General features: G+C 41.9%; 1 protein-coding gene across 3 annotated transcripts; it reads right to left on the reverse strand.

Annotated features, from left to right (window-relative positions):
• Positions 1 to 1,341: 1,341 nt before the first annotated feature.
• CANX (calnexin) lies at positions 1,342 to 20,049 on the reverse strand. 3 transcript variants are annotated; one of them, XM_065690449.1, is made up of 15 exons: positions 20,028 to 20,049; positions 12,091 to 12,279; positions 11,562 to 11,635; positions 11,018 to 11,076; positions 10,531 to 10,672; positions 9,199 to 9,280; positions 7,576 to 7,768; positions 6,473 to 6,662; positions 5,620 to 5,733; positions 5,041 to 5,197; positions 4,510 to 4,725; positions 3,981 to 4,100; positions 3,736 to 3,871; positions 3,503 to 3,597; positions 1,342 to 2,903 (listed from the first exon to the last, which is right to left on the reverse strand). In XM_065690449.1, the coding sequence occupies exons 2-15, from the start codon at positions 12,274 to 12,276 to the stop codon at positions 2,850 to 2,852; spliced, it is 1,818 nt and encodes a 605-aa protein (XP_065546521.1). In that variant the 5' UTR covers positions 12,277 to 12,279; positions 20,028 to 20,049; the 3' UTR covers positions 1,342 to 2,849. The 3 variants fall into 3 exon arrangements, with proteins under 3 accessions (XP_065546521.1, XP_065546520.1, XP_065546519.1); XM_065690448.1 differs by lacking the exon at positions 20,028 to 20,049 and adding an exon at positions 19,636 to 19,721; XM_065690447.1 differs by lacking the exon at positions 20,028 to 20,049 and adding an exon at positions 18,457 to 18,503.
• Between the last annotated feature and the right edge of the window lie 282 nt (positions 20,050 to 20,331).

Raw genomic sequence — 20,331 nt, forward strand, 5'->3', positions numbered from 1 at the left:
CTAATAGCAATTAGCACTTGCAACAATCTCCCCTCAAGCGCAGGAGTCAATCGTACAAAGAGACATTGACAATACATCCTACAGGCCACACCCCACGAGCTGCAGGTTAGTTGGTTAGCTGCACCTTTATCAACCCCCTTCACTGAGCACCAACTGCAGGAGAAAAACCCGTTTTCAGCATTTCTACTGCTCCTACTCCCCATTTTGATTCACCATCTCAGCCTGCCGTCCCCATCTCATGCACTCAAGCCCAGTGGAGCATTGTTTTAAGAAGCTGCCCCATTAGTGTGCAGACACAAAAAGCCCAAATAGACCTTCACATATTCACAACAATTCCAAACCTAGTTCAGTTACAACCAGTATCAGCGCTTCAGTGCCCTGAAATCACAGCTATACTTTAAAAGTACTCAGGATAAAGAGATAAGCTCCTTTTTTTTCCTCCAAGGCTTTACAAATATAAGTGATTTTGAGATTAAAATGAGCCACCCAAGTCAGAAAGCAGGATAAAAAGTAACTTGAGTTGTCTATCCATTTTGGAAAGTCTTCATTTATTGTAGTGATTATTTAAGCATACACTATGGTATCAAAAAAGGCTGTAACATGCAGACAGAGACCTTTTCAGGAGGTTTAGCAGAAGCAAATGTAGATTTACAATTAGCTTGAATATAACACTATTTAAAAGCTGATAGCAGACCTTAAGTTCGCTTTTGATGCCTTGAAAGAACACGTATGCACATGGAATTGTTTGGGAAGTTAAGGCAATTTGCATATGAAGATTAAAAAAAAAAATAGATTTTTGTGTTGTGCTCAAAATGTTAGCTGAATTGAAACCATTTACATTATACTTTATCTCAAAGGACTGAGAGTCAATAAATAGCAGCTGCTCCTTGATAAAAATACAGTCCTGAGAACAAGCTAGTAGCAATGCTTAAGCTATGACATGTTCTATGTCAGAGTATAAGCTATTTTTGCAATAAGGAGCAGTATTTACCAGGTGTTGGAACAGGCAAAGGCATTCTGAACATGCAACAGCTCCCAAGAGAAGTCTGAAATTACTTCCAGTATCTTGCTTACAATAGTTTATTTGCACACTGCAGAAAGATCAAGAAATCCTGCTATGCATTGGTGAGCACTAATATTTCAAACACAACAACCAAGGGATACAACGTAAGGAGGACAGGCAGCAAAAGGTGTTTTACAAAAAAACCCCAAACCAAGAGTCTTTTAGTAATGGGTTAGATTGTTTGCAAGGTAACTGCAACACTCTTCCCTCCCCAAACCCTGGAAATCACTCCCCAAACCAGACCTATGCTATGACCAAACAACACTGGAGTGTTTGAATTCAGTGCAAGAGTAGTTTTAGGACATTTAATTTCACTCTAAACAAAAGGCAAAAGTTTATCTATACAGACATCCAGATGCCAACATATTTGGTACAGTGTAATGAAGTTACATAGATTTCACTCTCAGAGGTATGCTCCTGTGGTCACCTGCATTCCACAAAAGAAAAAGTGTTTGAAACAGTATAATATGGTAGACTCAACGCTTTAAAAAAAATTTATTCAGCTGGAATTGGAACTCCCTAACATTCACAATATAATTTAGGATGCATTTGTTACATGAAGAGCAGATAAAAAGACTTAAACAGTTTCACATACCAGTTAAGATATCCCACATGCTCCTTCCCCACCTACAATACTGACATCTTGTTTGTTTGGGGTTTTGTTTTTTCCTTAACAAATACTCAGTTCAACTTGTCTACCCAACTACCTCCCCCATTCCTACAGGAGTAGACATAGAGTGATAACAGTGAGAGGATATGGGACACTGTCCTATCCAGTGTTTGGACCCTGGAAAGGAGTACACCTAGCTATAAAAATAGAGTTTGACGATGAGCTGAACATGAAGCACTTCAGCAACCGAGGCAAAGTTGCACTCAGAAAAAGCTGTATTGTCACAGAAAGGAAAGCGTCAGTGGCTGAACAGAGAGGAAAGGGGGAAGTAGTCTAAACCCACCCCCCACAATCCATTAGCTTTACACAGAAAGAGTTCAAGAACTAACAAAATCCATTATCTGCAAGGTCTGCAGAATTAAATGCCACCTTAAGATGATCCACTCCAAATCCTAGATAACTTGTCAACACTTAACAGGGCTTCAGCCATGCACAGTATGCATATTCTAGAGACTAACCCCTTCCTTCTACCCTTCCTTCCTCTTTCCCCTGCCCCCAAAAAAACAAAGTTGATTGATTAAGAGAGTTTCACTACTGGTTTCCCCATACACCACACCCCAGTTTTCTTTTGAGGGCAGCAGAGGGGTTGTCAAATACATTGACAGCTTTTCTTGAAACAATTATCAAATTTTAAGGGATATAAAGACATTGGTGCATTTAGGAATTTACAGACTTGTAAAAAAACCTAGTTATAAAACTGCATTTGTATCACCTAGCACTTTCAAGATTCATTGTTATTTCTTCACTAATTAATATATTAAATTAAGCCAAAAGTTTGTGACCGGAAAAGTTCTACCAATCTACTTAAAAACTGAAAAGAATATTTAAAACCAAAACTGAAAAGGTTAGTTATGTTACATTCCAAAATCCACAGCCCGTTCTAGTAAATGCATTCTTTTCTACAGGAATGATGTTCTTTAAAACAGATGATTGCAAAGATTTTACTGCTAGACACTCCGTTACATTGGATAGTGTGACTGGAACCTGTGGATGGTGAAATCTTGAGGTTTGTCCAAGTTTCAATGTAAGGTGTCCAAGGTCCTCTCCCAGAACCATGTTTGGAGAAAAAAATTAAAGAAAAAAAAATTACAGATCAAGTTCTTATGACTTTTTTTTTCAATCTTTTCTTGGCTTTCTGTTTCTGGGTGATCTATTCACAGTTTCCTCCTCCTGCAAGAAAGTAATGTGTGTAAACATCAAGAAAATAAAAATCTAAGAACACCCTTAAATAAAACATTTTGAGCTAAGCTAAAAGAATGATCTACTTTAGGATTTCATTTCTGAAAGTACCTACCGCTGTTACACACTTCCTTTCTATACATGACAAACACAAATCCTCTTGTTTTCACAGTGGACATACACTATTTGCTGAGAGTAGGCAGCAGCTTCTGCTGGTGTGAAAATCCCTTTAACTTTCAGCAACACTCCACCCATTTTTAAGTCAACCATTATGTCAGTGTGGAGCACTTAAGAAGTCACATCCTGGCTGCATACAAAGCTGAATAAGCCTTTTGCCTCAAGAGGATGCATTCCACAGTCCCACTCCTCTCACAGTGCAGGGTCTAGGGCAGTGCTTTTAGCTCTGCTGAAGGTGGCCACAGAAATTCCTATTCAGCAGGGTGATTAAGTTTTTCAGAGTTCTGATACCAGGGGGGAGTATCACATGAGCCAGGTTAACTTTTAACATGTCAGTAAAGCTTGTTCTACATGACTTAAGGAAAAAAATAATAAAAATGCACAAGCTTCCCTCAAACATTAAGCACTTTTACCTCTGATGCAGGTTTCCTATCCTCTTCCTCCTCCTCTTCTTCCTCCTCCTCTTGACTAGCATTTCCTGTATCAGCATCACTTTTCTGCTTCTCTCCTAAGGGAAATAAAAATACCTCATTCTCATTTCTGACTTCAATCCACCATTGGATTTACTCTGTGACTGCCAATCTTGCTGGTTTGCTTTATCAGAGAAAACACTCAGAACTGTTTCAAGAATATCTAGTTCACCTACCTGGCTTCTCCTCATTTGCTTCCTCTTCTTCCTCCTCTTCCTTGTCCCCTTTGTCTTTTTCTTCCTCTTTCTCCTCATCCATCACATCAGGCTGAGGAGCATCAGTCTTTTTGTATTCTGCAGCACTTGGCTGTTTCTAAAAACAAAACATTGTCAAAACCAGGCAGTTACTTGTGACATAAAGGCATATTTTGCTGAATATTTTTTTAAGCACAATACTACTTATAATTGGGCTAAATTCATACCTTCCCAGAGCAGCAGAAAAGGACAACAAGAAACACCGGCAAAGCCACAGTGAGGATGTAGACCACCCAAAGCCAGGGACGCTCTTCAGCGGCTGCCATCATCTGGCCCACAACACCAGGCTATAAAATAAAAAGACCTGTCAAATTTCATCCCATACAGCAAGTCACAGCAGTTAAGTTTAACCTCCATAGATTTCAATAGGCTTTTTGCAGCTTTAAACATAGCTTTAATTTTTTGAGGTATGAAATGCAAACTTGCACAAGTACTTTTTCCACATAGTCTACAAATTAAGAATTAGGCTAAAGCTAACAGTCCAATTGTCAGAGCAAAAACATCACAGAAGAGCAGCGAGTACTCATAGCTACTCATAGCAACCATTACTATATTATTATTAGGAATGAAGGTTCCAGTCTGGCTTAGCATAACACCCATCCTTGGTACATACGGGGATACGCTGATAAAGACCACAGAGGGAACAGCAGCAATGCTCCTACTGTCCAAGCACACAATGAAACATTTATTTCTCACCTCTGCAGCACCATCAGCTGCCTTTTTCAGTCCCCATCCATCATTGGCCCAATCATCAGCTACAGCTCTTTCAGTACAGATAATAAAGTTGTCAAAAAAGATGTCAGAAGTCATTGACCACAACTCAAGTCCCACAGCACTGAAGGGAGTCATCTTGAAAGGTTCCAAGTCTTCAAAGAAATCTGGGTTTGGGATCTTCCTAGGTTTCCAAATGCCCTAGGAAAGACAGAAGGCATTCAGCCTCACCTACTACAACGCAATTTTTAGTTTTCAGCCCACTTTGAACAGTGAAAGACCAATCCACTGCACTTAATTACAATGTCTACCTGCAACTTGTCAGGGTTTGAGAATCAATTCTCATTTGTGCTACAAATAAGTGAAGCCAAGCAAACACTTTCAGTGTCTCCACTTGAAACAGTACAGTCACAACAGAATTTTATTTGAAATACAGTTGCTGAATCTAAATCCTTCTGGTTTTTTTTTTCTGAGAGGAATACACTGGCCAGCAGTTTAAGCAATGAAAACACCAACCTGATAGTTCACATTATCAATCATAGGAGGCTTCCATTTGCCTTTGTAGTTCGGATTGTCAATCATTGGTCGCTGCCAGGTACCACAGCCAGGTGCTGCCTCGCATTTAGGATTTGCAATCTGAGGTGCCTCCCATTCACCATCCATGTCCTCATCCCTGAAAAGGGAAATTAATTGTTGCAATCTGCCTCTTCACTTTATACAGATTAAGATTTAGACACAGCGTAGGTCTGTAGGTACAGATACCACAGAAGGATCAAGGATTTCAAGAAACAACTTGGAAGCATAGAAGCTCAACCAAAGCCAGTCCCCAAGCACAGCCTCTCCTGCTGCCCATTCCAATTGTGGTACACCTGCAAAGTGACCATCCCTGCCCTGTTCACCTTCTATCACAAGAGAACTGACAAATGCACAGGGGAACATAGGAAGATAGGAATCCCCAGACCAACTCCGCCTTCTACTTTTGAAGCAAGACAGCATGAATCAACACCTTTGTCACCAAGCAACACTGACCTTGCTAAAACCCAGCACCAAAGCCATTAAATACTTGCTGTCATTTGCAACAGGCACTAAACATACCAATCTTCAGGCTTCTCGGCATCAGGATCTGCTACATATTCTGGCTCATCATCCAGCCAGCCCTCTGGCTTCACAGCATTTTCATCTGCTATCTTTGCAGGAGCATCCTCATCCCTTGAAAACAGATTATATATTAACACATACAAGACATAAAAGTTCTTAACTGCAAGGCATAACTCTACAGACTCTGAAAAAGCCCACTGATGTGGAGAACCAGCCATCTTCATTGCTGGCAGGATAAGGGCAATGCCATTATTTCAGACCAGAGTCGCACTGCAATCTGTTACCTAGATGTGTGCCTCATGGCACAGTCATAACACCAACTGTAAGGTAATACTACTGATGTTTTTAAAGCCGGCCTAGAAAGGGCGTATTACAGCAAAGCCTGTATCTTGGTCATTGCTGCAACCACGCATTTGAGCTTGAAAATGAGTCTGTGGTTCACAAAGCACAGGTTCAAAGACAGAAACCCAGTGTCAGTTTCTGATTTAGTATGTCAGATATTTCAGTCGCTTGGAACTATGTATTGCAGAAACAACCACAAATACCTTAGTTATACTTTCTGCAGCTCATCTTTTGATCTCACCAAGGATGAAAGCATCAGCTAGCACAGCTCTTTCAGCAAAACCTTTATCTGTGGCCAGCACAGCAACAGGAACACTAAACAGTAATTTCCAGAGGACACGGACTCTGCTTTTTCTACCAAACTGCTGCTCAGATGCCTAAACTGACTGTGGTTTGATTACAAGGGTGAGATTCAAAACTTTCTGTAAGTCTTCTGAGAAAGACTTTTTGAACAGGACCGAATTATCAAGCTAAGGTGTCCTTCAATTCCACTCCTCCAACAGCTTACCAGTCATCTGGTTTAACAGCATCTGGGTCTGGGATTTTTGGCCTCTCGTCCCAGTCCTCAGGCTTCTGGTCATTCGGGTCCTCGATCTCTCGGGGTGGATTCACAGGAGGGGACATATCATTTAGCAAATTCCCACTGTTAACAACTGTTTGATCAACCAGGATTTCAAAACTGTTATCAGGATTCAAGACTGGAAGGAAAAAAGTTGATGTAGCTGTTACATAGATGACAGAAAGCATGCATTATACAGCATCACTCATCCCCACTGTACAACTAAAGCTTCAGCAAACTGAGCTACTACCTACCCAGCAACTGTTTTATATGAACCTTTCTCCTTATGCCAAAGTGTAACTAGTGATGATGTACCACATCTCAGCTTGTGAGAGAAGACTCATTACAGGGGTCCTATGTTAAATACGCTAAAAGCACAAAGAAGCTTCTAGAGCAACTTACCAGTTATCACAGCAAGTTGACTTTGGCACTGTTAAGTATTCCCTTAGTAGCAAGAATGTATATATTCACTTCTACTCAAGAATAAGTCTCCTTACTACTGACTCGCAGGATTTTCATCTCACTCCTCTTTATCTATTGCTGCCTCTGTAGTAGGAGAGGCTAGAGATTCTCCTGAGTATTCCTTGAAATATTGTAGTCATAACTAATATACCAGACCAGACACTGTACTTCAAAACCCACTGGAGTTTGTCTAGTACCATAGAAGCAGCAAGAAAAAAAAAAGCATAAACCATCCCTGTAAATCTAAAGCCTAGCATATCCCAAATTACTAGGAGGCAGCATTCTAACAGTTTTATATAAATGTTGATAGTAACTTTGGATATACTTAGCAGATCAAGTTACTTACAAATGTTCCTTTAACTACTAAGTTCAAGGTCTCATGACCATTCTCACATAAATCAAGTTTTCTTGCAAAGAAGAAATAAGCCTTTGTAAAACAAGACCAGTTTTTGCATTCAGAGCTTTCAAGTGGTCTTTAGTAGTATGGTGTGTCAACACAAATATTCCATGCTTCTGGCTCATTTTTATGAGCTTTTAATTCAGGAAACCCAGTAGTAGTTATTAATATGCATAATGAGCAGTCATCATACCTAGAGTGTAAAGATGGGTCTTCTTATCAGTAAAGTAAGTCTTTAGGTCCGCATCTGGACGCTTTGCATGCTTCTCCTCATATCTGCCAGTCTTTGGGTTTTTGTGCCGGAAGATGAAGTGCAATTTATAGTCCTCTCCACATTTGTCAGGGCCGAACATGATTGTATATGGAGTTTTGTCATGGAACTGATCCTTTAAAAACAATGCAAGACTTCATTCCAGTATTCTGAAATACAGCTTAAATCACTGCCTGGCAAAAGAACTCACAATTCATCACAGATTATTCTGCAACTTGGCTATCAAGCAGTGAAGAACCCATACTAAAGCTTGTATGAAGAATACAAGCCTCTAGAAAAAACACACTAGCATGATCCCAGCTGCTTGATTTTGCAGCTTTCATCTCTATTTCTCATATGGAAAACAGCAGCTATTCAAGTGCTATCAAAAAGGTAAGTGTAACAACCACAGTGTTGAAAGTATACCTCCACATTATCATAAAGCATTTTAAAAGCTATCAATACAGAAATATCATTTACTGGTAATAATGAATGAGTAGTTAGTCCAGTGAGCTTCTTCTACACAGTGATAAGCACCACTAGAAGTGAGGACAATTTTTATTTTGTTTATACTTACAAACTGTGGTACAGTCTCAATCTGAAAGCTACCTGGATATAATCTCACCACTGAGCACTGCAAGCAAGTCTATTTGCTCTTGCTAATGGTAGCTTAAAATTCAACGCACATAAACTGGTTAGACAAACCAACAGTCTTTTGGGTGTCCTTTTTTTAAAGGATACTTTGGAATCTATATTAATAATATACCTGCAATGAGGCTGGAGAAGGAAAGGAGAAGGATGGGTAACAACTCATAAAAGGTACTTCCTATAAAGTCTAGGAAGATGGCTAAAGAAAACCCATAGGCTACAAAAGCTCCTGCAAAGCAGTTAAGCTTTGTCTGAACAGGCTAAACTAATTCAGATGGGAATATGATTGAGAGGACAGAGAATGATTCTTAATTCTTAGGAGTTGTAACATGGTCTCTTCCATTGACCACACTTCTAAGACAATGCATTCAAGGGTCATTTACGAAGCAAATAGCTCTATATAGCTCGTGTGTGTAGCTGAACACGTAGTATTGCATCCATGCCAACCTCTCAAGACCATTTTTAAATATACCCAGTAACTCACAAGTGAGTTCACATGTCAAAAGACAATAAATGTAAGGTGTATTTTTAGTTATTTGCATTAGTCTCTTTTAGACAATAAAAGATGGGATGTTCCTTCTGCACCAAGAGCTTCCTGAGACGGTTACTCCTCACACACTGGCTACTCTCATGAGACATATCCTCTTTGGTCCTAGAATCTAAGGACTGCAGACTTTAGTAGAGATCTGCAACTGCTCAGCTACTAGAGAACTCCAGAATTTTCACTCAAGAAGCCAGAAGATTTCAGTATTTATCCTCTCCAACTGAAAACAGTGGGGAAAATGCTGAGTGCAAAGTATTCTGGTGATCAGGCCCTATATGAGCCCCACTGCCTTTACTGAAGGGGCTTCTTCAAGCAGAAGCTGTATGAGAAAGTTTGCTTTCACAGCTAATATTCAAAGTAGCAGCATTACTCACCAGGTTCAATTCAGGGGTTTTTGAAAGCAATTTCACATAGGCCCCACCACACTCTATTCCATTTTGGAAGTTTACTTCATACCTAATTTTAGTTTTGGACAGAGAAGTGGAGAACATGTTATACATAAGGAAAAGTTACTTCTGAAATACACAATTTTAATTTCCAATTACAAATTAAGAGTAGAACTGTTTTGTTGTTGCTTGCTTTAAATTTCCCAGTGAATATTAAAAGTACACACTGCACCCTAAGGACTAATGTTCATAAGGGCCTGAGAAACAAGGAAGAATAAGGATTCAGAAAACTTAACATGACAGAAAAGATTAAAGGAACTGAATACTGGTCTAGAAGATCATGATCTAGAAACACAGAGAAGGAAGAAAGAGTTCTAGTACATAAAACACTGCAACAGAGGTTAAGGTAAGCCAATTATTTTCTCTACAACTACTACGGCAGACAGACAACTCAGTCTGCAAGATTACCAAAGTGACAACAATTGGATCCTAGGAGAAGCCCCTTTAGGGTTATAAGTATGCAACAGTATATTTAGGGATGCCAAGGAGTCTGAAAAAGGCAAAACATCCCTGTCAGGAATAGGCTAAATATGCTTGATCCTCTCTCAGTGCCAGCAGCTGGAGCAGATGACCACTGGGATTTATTTTTAGTCTAGTATTTTGAGCCAAAACTAAAAAGTCAAGCAAAGCAGAGTGACCAGTTCGTTATCTTGTGTGTATGTGAAGTAGCTTACTCTTGGTTTAAAACTGGTAAAGTTCTTATTGAACTATTCCCCCCCCACCTTGGTAGTCTAATATACATGCAAACAGCTTTTTCTACATCAGTCATGGCCAGAGTTAGGCAAGCTGTTCATCTCCTATGACAGATGAACTAAGACAAAAGAAGGACAAGTGTGTCTTTACTACTGTGTCCACTCCACCTTAGAAACAGGGCAGTTTACTGCATAAGTAAGAGCACTGACCTACATACAGACCAGCTTCTGTTCCAATGGACACGGACTTCCACAATTAGCAGTACAAAAGTCAGTTGCCTGACCTTGTTACTACAATTAAATCAAGTGAAGTCCCAAGACAGGTTACCAAGTCTAGTTTTTATGGACTTCTTTCCTCTTCAGGCTTCAGAGAGACTATCCTGTTCTTAACTTCCCACTTTGGGAATCTGGGTTGCTATTTTACTTTTACTTAAACAGTGTAATAATAGGTTGCAGCATCATATGTCATCTAGACCCCCAGTCAACAAAAGCTCAGTTATGGAATTAACCTCAGCCTGCTATCATGTCACCCTTGAAATAACAGAACCTGGAGTTATCCTTTACTTACTGTATAATAAGGGGTTTGGTATCAAATACAAAAGGCTTTGCGAGTTTGGATGAAATTGCATGGTGCTTGGCTCGGGTTACCAACACAAGCCCTTTGTCTCCTGGAAGCTTAGTGTCCTTCATGTCTTGGACTTCCCATTTACCTGAAGAGAAATTAACCAAATGCTATCAAAACTTGTTTAAGACAGTCTTTGTTTAGCCCAGTTTTGAGCAAGATAGTCAGCATTCTGCAATAATACCCTCCAGGGTACATTAGCAAATTATCAATATAACATCTTCATTAAGTTATTGTTAAATCTCCAAGTGGATATTTTGGCTAAATCAGAAATACACTTATGTTGCTAGCCAAGTATAAAACCCACCTCTCCCATATTCTTCAATGAATATACTTTTAACTGAGAAACAGAAAAAGAAGACTTGCACCTCTTCTTTAGATATGACAAAATACATCAGAAACCATATATTATCCAGACCCGGGTTGGACTCACCATCATATTTGGCAATCTCATCATCTGTATCATCTTTTTTGGCTCTGGAAAGGATCCATCTAGAAGACAGACATCCGGTGGTTGGAAAACCATACTTTTCCAAACACACGCTAAAAATTCTGCCCTTAAAATAAGACAGTCCTTGCTGTCCGATGATTACACCCCAGTGTCTTGATCCATTGAGTTCTATCCCCAAGCCTGCAAAGCTTATTGCATTTGCCACTCTCTGCCCCCCTTCAAAGCAGGATCACGGTCTCTATGTCTTGATCTTGTGAAAAACAGAAGCAGTATCTCAATAAGTAAGTAGTACTTACTTACCCAAGTAAGAAGTCATGTGAGGATTAAAACATTACACGCATGCCTCACCTCCCCCTTGTTACTAGAACTTAAGGCAACACTAATTTAACTCAGTACTTTAACAGCCAGTCTCACTGCTGTAATCCTCACCAACCATAGCCCTTTGATTCAATTTGGCTAATACAGGCTCTAGAAAGGGTTTCATTTTTAATTATTTGTTGTACTGAATACTTCAGGCAATACTCACCCATCCAGAGTTCCTTTATCAAAGGACTCTGCAAAATACACCTCACCGGTTGGGACTGGGGGCCTGTAGGTAACCTGTTGGAGAAGAGGAGCATTTACACACCTTTCAGAGCACATTCTCTGCTCTAAAGAAATAGAGATACAGAATGCACATTCCCACTTTACACTCAAGTAGAGTTTACCTGGAACACCCTTGCAGCATAAATATAGAAGCTGTGTAAATACTGCTGCTTCAGCCAAGCCACTGTGCTCTTGTCTGCAACTAGAAGTCTATCTAGCTGGAAACATTAGGACTAACTCCTAATAATCACATCACAGATTTCAAAGGTGGATCTAAGTCTTCAGGAAGAATGTGGGGGACATGAGAATAGGAACAAAGCAGCTAAGCTTAATTCCAAGCCCCACTCCCAGATAACATCTTTAATAAAATCACAACATATTAAATGGTAGCAAAGACAACTCTGATCAGACTCACATTAACCACAGCACAACCAGAAATTTAATCTTTTAAAAGAAGTCCCATGCCAAACCTTTGGAGTTGGAGGAGGAGTGCTCATTTCAGGTTTTGACTCTTCTGCCTCCTCAATGCCATCATCCAAGTCATCCTCAATATCAACTACATCATCACCATCATTGTCATCATCTGTATCATGTGCCTGGACAGCAAGAGTCCCAAGAGCTAGCAGGGTCACATACAGCAGCCATTTCAGCTCCATGATCTGAGTAAGACAGACAAGGCAAAGAGGTCAAACCAGCACTGCAAGCAGAGCATATAGGATTGCTTCTCAAAACCAAGCACCCAAGACAACAGGTAAAGTGCCTGGTCATACCACTGAAGGGAAATTGCAAACTAATCTTTTCAGCTCTGTTATTTACTGCATCTGGCTGGTTGAGACAGCTCTAAAAGCCAGACAGAAATACAGCATAAAGCTAAGTACTTAATACAAAACAGACATTAACTGATCAGAGGGCCACTTGCACAAGTCCTGCAGATCATGTTGCAAAAGTGCCTATTTTGTTTACACCGCAACAAGGGGCAGGACAGCAGCCATGTGCACAGCACCACAACCCCTGTAACTGTAAAAGCTTAAGCAGAAAAACCCATTTCTTACTTACAAAGGACTTTAAATGTATCATGCAGCAACTGGAATTTCCATTCAGTTCAGAAATTGAAATACAATTAGCTAGCTCTTTCAAGCAAAGAGTAATCAATCCTCTACCTCCTGTTCAGTATTTTGTTTGTCCTTTCAACCATGGGATACTTTCAGTCATCAGACCCTCTCCCAGGTTTTACCCTGGTCTTACAGCTAACAGACACTGATACTACTAGCAGATGTCTAAGCTGTTGAGGCTAATGAGCTAGGCCCAGGAGAAAACTTCTTACTATTTAACAGACAACTGCTTTGATTCCCCTCTTTCAATCTTTAATTTAACAAGATGACCACAGAAGAATAACTGTTAACTGAGGCTCTACAGAATTAAAATATCACACTTAGCTTATTGCAGTTATTTATAAGGTGCCTAGCACATTATCACACCTGAAATATGGCAGACAACGGCAAGCTGTAGCTCAAAAGATCTTGTAGAACAGGCTTCAATTTGACTTTCTTGCTACAAAAACTACAAGATCACTGCACCTTTCTGTTGATGCAGAAGGCAACACTGAGCATGCTGTTCATAGCTTTATCTGCCACAATAACCTGTGCCTTGTCACCTTTTCTCCTTTGAATCACATTCCAAATCTTTCTTCAAAAACCAGAGTTGTGACTAGCAATTTTTTGAAGCCAATACAAAATGAAACATTCCTCCTTTCCCAACACTCCTGCCTCAGGCTGTAGCCCTGTGGACTTACAAACATAACTCAAGCAGAGTTAATGGTGCCTGTAGGGGAATAAGATCATGCTAGAAAACAAACTTCAACTTTCCAAAGCATGGTTAGGCAACTAAAAGAATTTACAGTCTTCAGTGCTTATCAGCACTATCTAATGCTCCAAAATTATGTTGCAGACCAGATCTACCGTCCTTAGATTAACATCTAGTAACAGAAGGGATGTTTTATAACTACCACAAAACGGTATTTCAAAGACCTCTACTGAGGTCACGTCCAGTTTGCCACTACAGCAACATGCAATTGCAGCCAGTTCCCTAACAATAGTGATGGCCTTGAGGATTATTGTCTAAATGCATGTTCACAGCCCTCCCCCTCACAGCTCAGGCAACTGCACCCAAACACCTCTGAGCCCCATGAACACCATTCACAGCTGACAGAAGCTTTCAAGCGTTGTTACATATGAGTAAAGCTCATTTGCTTAATGCACAGCATACAGCTAAAATTCAAGTCATAGACATCAGAGGAGGTCAGAGCTCTTACTACTGGAACCCCAATATAAAGCCAGGAATGAGAACTGCCAAGCAGTTGGAAGCGGAAGCTCCTCAAGCGCAGGCAGCAGTCTCTGAACAAACTCATGCCCACCAGCATAAAAGCAGTCACAGAACACAAGAGCCTGAGTTTCATTTGAAAAAGTGATCTTCAGAGCTCTGTCTGACTGAAGCAACTGCAGGCAAGACGGCACAAGGACACCTTTCCATAGGAAAGGCTGAATTTCGTCTTACCTTACCAACAGGGCCTCACCAAATACATTCTTCACAGAGCTGAACTGAGGATGATTTTACCCAAATTTTACAACTGCTTTCAAATTACATTACACAAATAGACTGACCACTTCATCATTTGCAAAGTGATACAAAGAAATTTATCTTAGAAGTATAGCAAGACTAAAAATAAGCCAATTCTCTACTAAGAGGAGGGAGTTTCTGCATACCTCCTCTCTAGCTTGTGCAAAGGCTATTAATGACTTAGCATGCAAATAACCCCTTAAGTAATCTCACCACTAGCAATAAAGTTTTGGTGAAAGAATTAAATCATGCCAGTACTGACTCCATATGTAATAATTATGTACTTCACAATTCCACTTCAACTACAGCCCTTTGGAAGTATTTGTCAGCAGCAAATGGGCTTTGCTAAATGCTAACACATAAACAGCAAAGCCACAGAGCCTCATACTGCAGGCAAAGCTGCTCCAGAAATTCTTTTGCCAAAGCACCCTTGTGAAACCAGGCAAATCCATCAGTATCCCACAGAGCAGGGCAGAAGTTATGGGACTTTGTGCTCCTGACACAACCATAGCTATCTACCCTATACATTTATCAGTTTGTGCTTTGTCTCAATCTGAGGCCTCACTGAACCTCATCTCAAGGTAGAAAGGTAATCTGTTCAAGTCCCCAAGAAAGCTTTTTTCCCCTCTTCCAAAGACAGCTACATGCATGAAAAGAAGCTAATCCAGTTTCACATCTTTGCCTCTTTCCAATCATTGGCAAGCAGTATTCACAAGTTCATATCCCTACAAAAAGCTGTTTAGGACACCTCCTACATATTAAATCAGTCCCAAACCCAACATAAGCTACTACTCATACACCTTGAGCACAGACTGGCAGCATCTCCTGCAAAAGCCTCTTGTCATTTCAAGCTCCCTATTCTGCTGATCTCTAACAATATACAAACTACATTATAAGAAACAGAAGAAACCATGTTCTCAGAAGAGCAATTTAAATATCATAAATGTGTGCTTTGCTGAAAAAGCTGCTTCTACCCATAATGGATGTGCTGCTACAGGAGAAAATTTCAACCTCACTTCACACAATCCTTAGAGACACAACGTAAACACCACTACGCCCCAGTAATTTAGGTTATTCATAAATAGGAGATAGAAAGGGAGAGAGAAGAAACTCAGGTTTTGTGTAAAACAGGCATGAACCCATTTTTCAGTGGTTTTAAGCTGCTAGCAACTACAGGTATTCAATTAGTCACCTCAACTGTAGTCTAACCTTCAGATGCACAGCTACCTACTCCATTATGATCACATTTCTCCCATGAAGTGTCCAATTTCCAAGCCATCATCACCATTAGCCATTTCTGACTCTGCTTGCACTTCCCTTTAGGTTGAACTGTGTAATATTTCTGAAGGTTAGTGTGTTTCTGACCATGCAACAACCAAAAAAGCCTTTAACAAATGAACCCTTTCATAATAATCAAGAGCTTCTGATATTTCCATTCTACCTTAGTGCAACCCTTTCACAATAACAGCATTTCAAGTCAGAGATGACTAAAACTTCATCTACTTTCCTTTAAGTAAGTTCTTCAGACACTTGTAGACATTGGCACCACCTGGACTGAAGGAGAACTACTGCAGTATAACACCAAAGTACTAACTAGGAAGAGAGTTTGAGACTGCCAGGGCTAACAAATCACTTATTCTCTTCCATGTGCCCATCCACAACCAGGCTTTTACACCAAAGAACTCATACCTGACATTTAAGCACTGTTCACCTGATTGTCAATAGGCTGAAGGATTTTCCTTTACAATTGGCAAGAGCTGCACACCTGGAACAGCTACACTACAGACTTCACAAAGTAACAACTAAACCAAACTGGAGTGAGATTCAGATACAGGATCAGCTTCTTGCCATAGAAATGGCACTCCAGATTAGGGCTAAGTGATTGCTACCTCTGTGTTTCAAGGCCTCCAAAGGAAGCCATGCAGCTTCAGTGATTTATCTTTATTAAGAATTCCTCTTTCACTGGGCATAAAGGGGAAAGTTCATCTTAACGACTGGCATGAGCCTGCAAACACTGGACCCACACAGCAGACAGTTGTCTCCATTCTCTCCAATATGGATGTCCTGGGGAAGGACAGGCAGTGAAAGGGCCCACACAAAGATTGTTTAAGTCCTTTGCTATCTTACATAGGACATACTATTTAGAAAGTAACTTCCCTGTCAGGTCAAACAGAGCCTGCAAAACCAGTTTAATCCTCTCCTTGGTTACTCATCTGTTTGAATGGTTCATCAAACCAGTCCTTAACAAGGCATAATTCAGAATGTGCAAACTATATTTCAATTGCTACTGGCTATCTAGTTTACTACTTCATTTTTTTAAAGAACTAACAGTCAGATGAAATAGGCCTTATTAAAAATAAGCTGCTATAAACTGCACCCCAACAATTTAACCGGAAGAGCATCATTGGTTTCTATTTCAGCAGCATCCAAAGCAACAGCTGAATGACTTCAGTATAGGAAGAGCAAAATTTGCTAGTAAAGTTCTGTGTTCCAAATACTGGATTTCAGTATGGTATTTACAGTGGAAGCACACCAGTAAAAAACAAGCACAACGCATCCTCATGCAAGGCAAGAATTACAGAAGATTTAAAGACACGAAAGAAAATTCATCACAACACAAAAAAAAAGCAAGCAAGGAGACAAGAACAGAAAGACCGAGACACAGATACCCATTTTCCCTTTCAAATTAGATTTGTACGGTTTCTGAGCAAAGGCTTGGCCACCCAACTTGGTAGTTCACTAGTTTCTCAAAGTCAGAAATAGTCAAGAGCAGAGGAAACCTCTTCTACATCTCACAATCCCTCCACCTTCCACATCCCAGCTCCTCTGCGGTGCCAGGGTAACTGTTTACACAGCCCCATGATGAGCTGCAGCAGGTTTATGATGGCTCAGAAGCCTTCTGCCATGTTATTTTAACCCTGATTCAATACCCCAGTCCAAGCTGCAACACAAAGGCAGAGTTGTGGCAGGACAAGTGAAAGTGCTGCGAGATAAAGTAGTCCAAAGATAAAGGAAATAAAGCTGTTGGGAGCACAGCTGGGTTAATGCCATATAGTTTCAAGTGCAGTTCTGTCATCCACACTTGTCTTTAGGCAGACTCAGAAGATGGACACTCTATGGCAAAGCTGAACAATTGTATGGGCAAACTGTGTAATTTCAGCACAGTACATTACCTCCCACCCCTCTAAAGGGGTGTAATAAAATTATGTTCATATATATGCAGCAATTCATACGATGTAGAAAACACTTTTCTCCCCATAAATGCTTCATTTTACAGCTAGACAATTTCCAGCATTGGGGAGATTCTGCCTTTAACACCATACTCAATGAACAGCAGGCGTGGCTGAATTCAAACCACCTTGTTTGCAACAGGCCCAAGGCAGGAGCTATGTGGGGAGGGTGGTTTGCTCCCGCCCCTTCCTCTTTGTTTTTAAAGGAGGGGGTACACTGCTACATCAGATTTGAGGAAGTTCTCCAGGAGAAGATTAGCCAGACCTCTCCTGGAGAGCTCGATCGTCCCACAGAAAAAGCTGCCTTCTATTTGAGTTGCAAGGAGCACAAACCAGGCAAGAGATTAGGTGTGAAAGGTGGTGGCAACAAAGCCTGGCTTTAATAAATATTTCAAATATGCTGGTTTCTAAAATTAACACGCAACAGCACAAATACAGCAAGGGAGAAAACACCATGTACCGTTTGTCAGCAGAGAGACTGCTCCTTCAGAACTGGAAGTCCTTGGAGGGCAAAGACAAGAACTGCAAATATTTCTGGCCATAAAACAGATGGGCTGCTAGGAAAATTACATTAAGTGGGGGAGATCTGGAGGTGCCCCAAGATCTTTCAGACCATCATGCCTAGAAATCAATTTAAGTTTGCCCTGCTACAGAATTGATTCCAGTAAGAACAGGCTGCCGCTATGATCAGTACTAGAGGCAGAAAAATGAAAGCCCAGAAAAGGAAGTAAAAGACAGGGCTAAGTACAAGTCATAGTCTATTCTCAGTAAAGGATTTATTCATTTACTTAGGGGGAAGCGCTGCAGCACATCAAATGAGAGGGTTATCTAACAGAGACTGCAAGCTTTCTTATTGCTCTGTACTAGGCTTTGCTTCCTAGGACAGCAGTTGATACCAGGAAGCAGTTTTGAGTCTTATACACAGCTTGTAATGATGTCTGTGAATTGTACAAGCATTCCCGTCTGTTAACTAGAAATACTGATACTTACTAGGAACACAAAGTGCAACTCAAAGCTTTTCCATGTTTTGGATAAACCTGTAATGTGACCAAATCAACAGTAAGGAGGTTTTTTTAGAGTCATTCAAGTGCATCAGAGTGAACATGGAGTAGCCTATTTCAACCTGCATTTAACCAGCATTTTATCTGCATTATCTCATACATTATTATAGTTCCCTATCTCCTTGCAATATTTTAGCAACAACCCAAACCACAGTGGGTAATGTCCCAAAAAACCTGCGTGTCAGCTCTGCTTAAATTACAATGTGAAGTAATCATACTGCTTTTAGAAATACATTACATTCCTAGAGACTAGTTTTGAGACATCTAACATACTCTAAATAAGCTTCAAAGAGAGTTTTCCATAATGCTCTGCAGAAATACTGCAGCATCAATTATGCTAACACTAAGAATAAAGAAGTTTGGACTTTTACTCCTACTACCATTATTGCTAATCCATGTCTGCCTCCCTTCACAACCAAATCATCTGCAGCATTTCCCTTTCTACAGCCTAGAAAGTTCTTAACCACAAAACTGCACGTGAAAGTTCTCTCTTTAGAGTCAGTACAGACAAGAAAGCATCGGGCTACGCATGCTTTAATTCAAAGGTGTGGAGTTGTTTGTTTTACAAGGACATGATACAATCTTCAGGCAAAAATGACAAGCAAGATGTCATTTATACACCATTTTGAAGACACCCAACACAAGCGATATTTGGGTGATAAAATTCAAAGCATGAATTGAGGTCCCTCAAACCCTGAGACATTGCTGCTGCAGACTCTCCTCGCTTGTACTTCACCTGTTGGGCCTCCAGCTCTGCACCTTCAACTCCCCCATTCCAGAGACTTCTGCTTCCCCTTGCACAGCCCGAACCAGGCCCGACGCTGAGCTCCACACCCGCCTCCTCTCCCAGCTCTGCGGGGCCTCCCACTCATGGTGAACATTTTTAAGGAGCTCAACGCTATTTCCACGCGTTAGCGGCCGGCATTAAAACAAGCAGCCAGATAAACCCCACACCACACGCCAACCCACATCCACCTCCAGCCCCAACCTCCCTCCCCACAGAAGCCGCTCCCCGTCGAGGAGGGGGAGCACCGAAGCTCCCGCCGGCCCCGCTCCAGCCGCGGCCCTCCCCCACGCCGCTCCCCACCCCAGAGGTCCCAGAACTTACCAGAAGCCCCACCGCTGCCCATCAAACCTCTCAGAGGCCTACGGGAGCCGCAGCGGCCCCGTGCCCAACCGTGGGGGCCTCCCCGGCCACGACCGCCCCTCCCACCGCACACACGGGCCCGCCGCTGCCTGCCACACCCAGGGCCCAGCAACCTCCCGCCGCCGCCGCCGCACACCCCCCGGCTACCCCCGCCGCTTCACCCCGCCAATCCCCCGACATGCCCCGCGGTGGGCCCGCTCCCCGCACCGCCATGGTGGCGGAGCCGCACCGGCCCGCAGCGGCGGAGGGCGGGCCGTAGGGACACGGGGACAGACAGACAGGGAGACAGGGGGACAGACGGAGGGACGGACACTCACCCACCGCAGCCCCGGGCACCCCCAGCCGCCCCTCACCTCCGTCACGTGCCCGCCGCCACCGCCCGCCTATCTACCGCGCGCCAGCCCCGCCCCCGGCCCACAGCGATCCGCCTTCCCCATTGGCTGAGAGCGCTTCGCCCCGCCCACCCCGCCGCCAGCCCGGCGTTCTGATTGCCTCACACCGCCGCCAATCAATGGCCAGCCCGCCTCAAAACACGCCCCAACGGCGCTGCCCTTCGTGGAGCGCTCTTATTGGTTGTAGGGGTTGCAGGAAGTGTTGGGTGATTGGCTGGTTGAAGGGAGGCCGTTGAAAGGTGGGCGGGGACTCGGCGGGTGTCCG

This window comes from Lathamus discolor, chromosome 10 (assembly GCF_037157495.1).
Source record: "Lathamus discolor isolate bLatDis1 chromosome 10, bLatDis1.hap1, whole genome shotgun sequence".
Classification (NCBI taxonomy): Eukaryota; Metazoa; Chordata; class Aves; order Psittaciformes; family Psittacidae; genus Lathamus; species Lathamus discolor.

Excerpts from the sequence above, each read along its gene's own strand:
- CANX (XM_065690449.1), bottom strand. The coding sequence starts at position 12,276 with ATGGAGCTGAAATGGCTGCTGTATGTGACCCTGCTAGCTCTTGGGACT. Across the intron at positions 4,101-4,509 it reads CAGCTGATGGTGCTGCAGAG|CCTGGTGTTGTGGGCCAGAT; the intron begins GTGAGAAATAAA and ends TTTATTTTATAG. Across the intron at positions 2,904-3,502 it reads ATAGGAAACCTGCATCAGAG|GAGGAGGAAACTGTGAATAG; the intron begins GTAAAAGTGCTT and ends ACTTTCTTGCAG.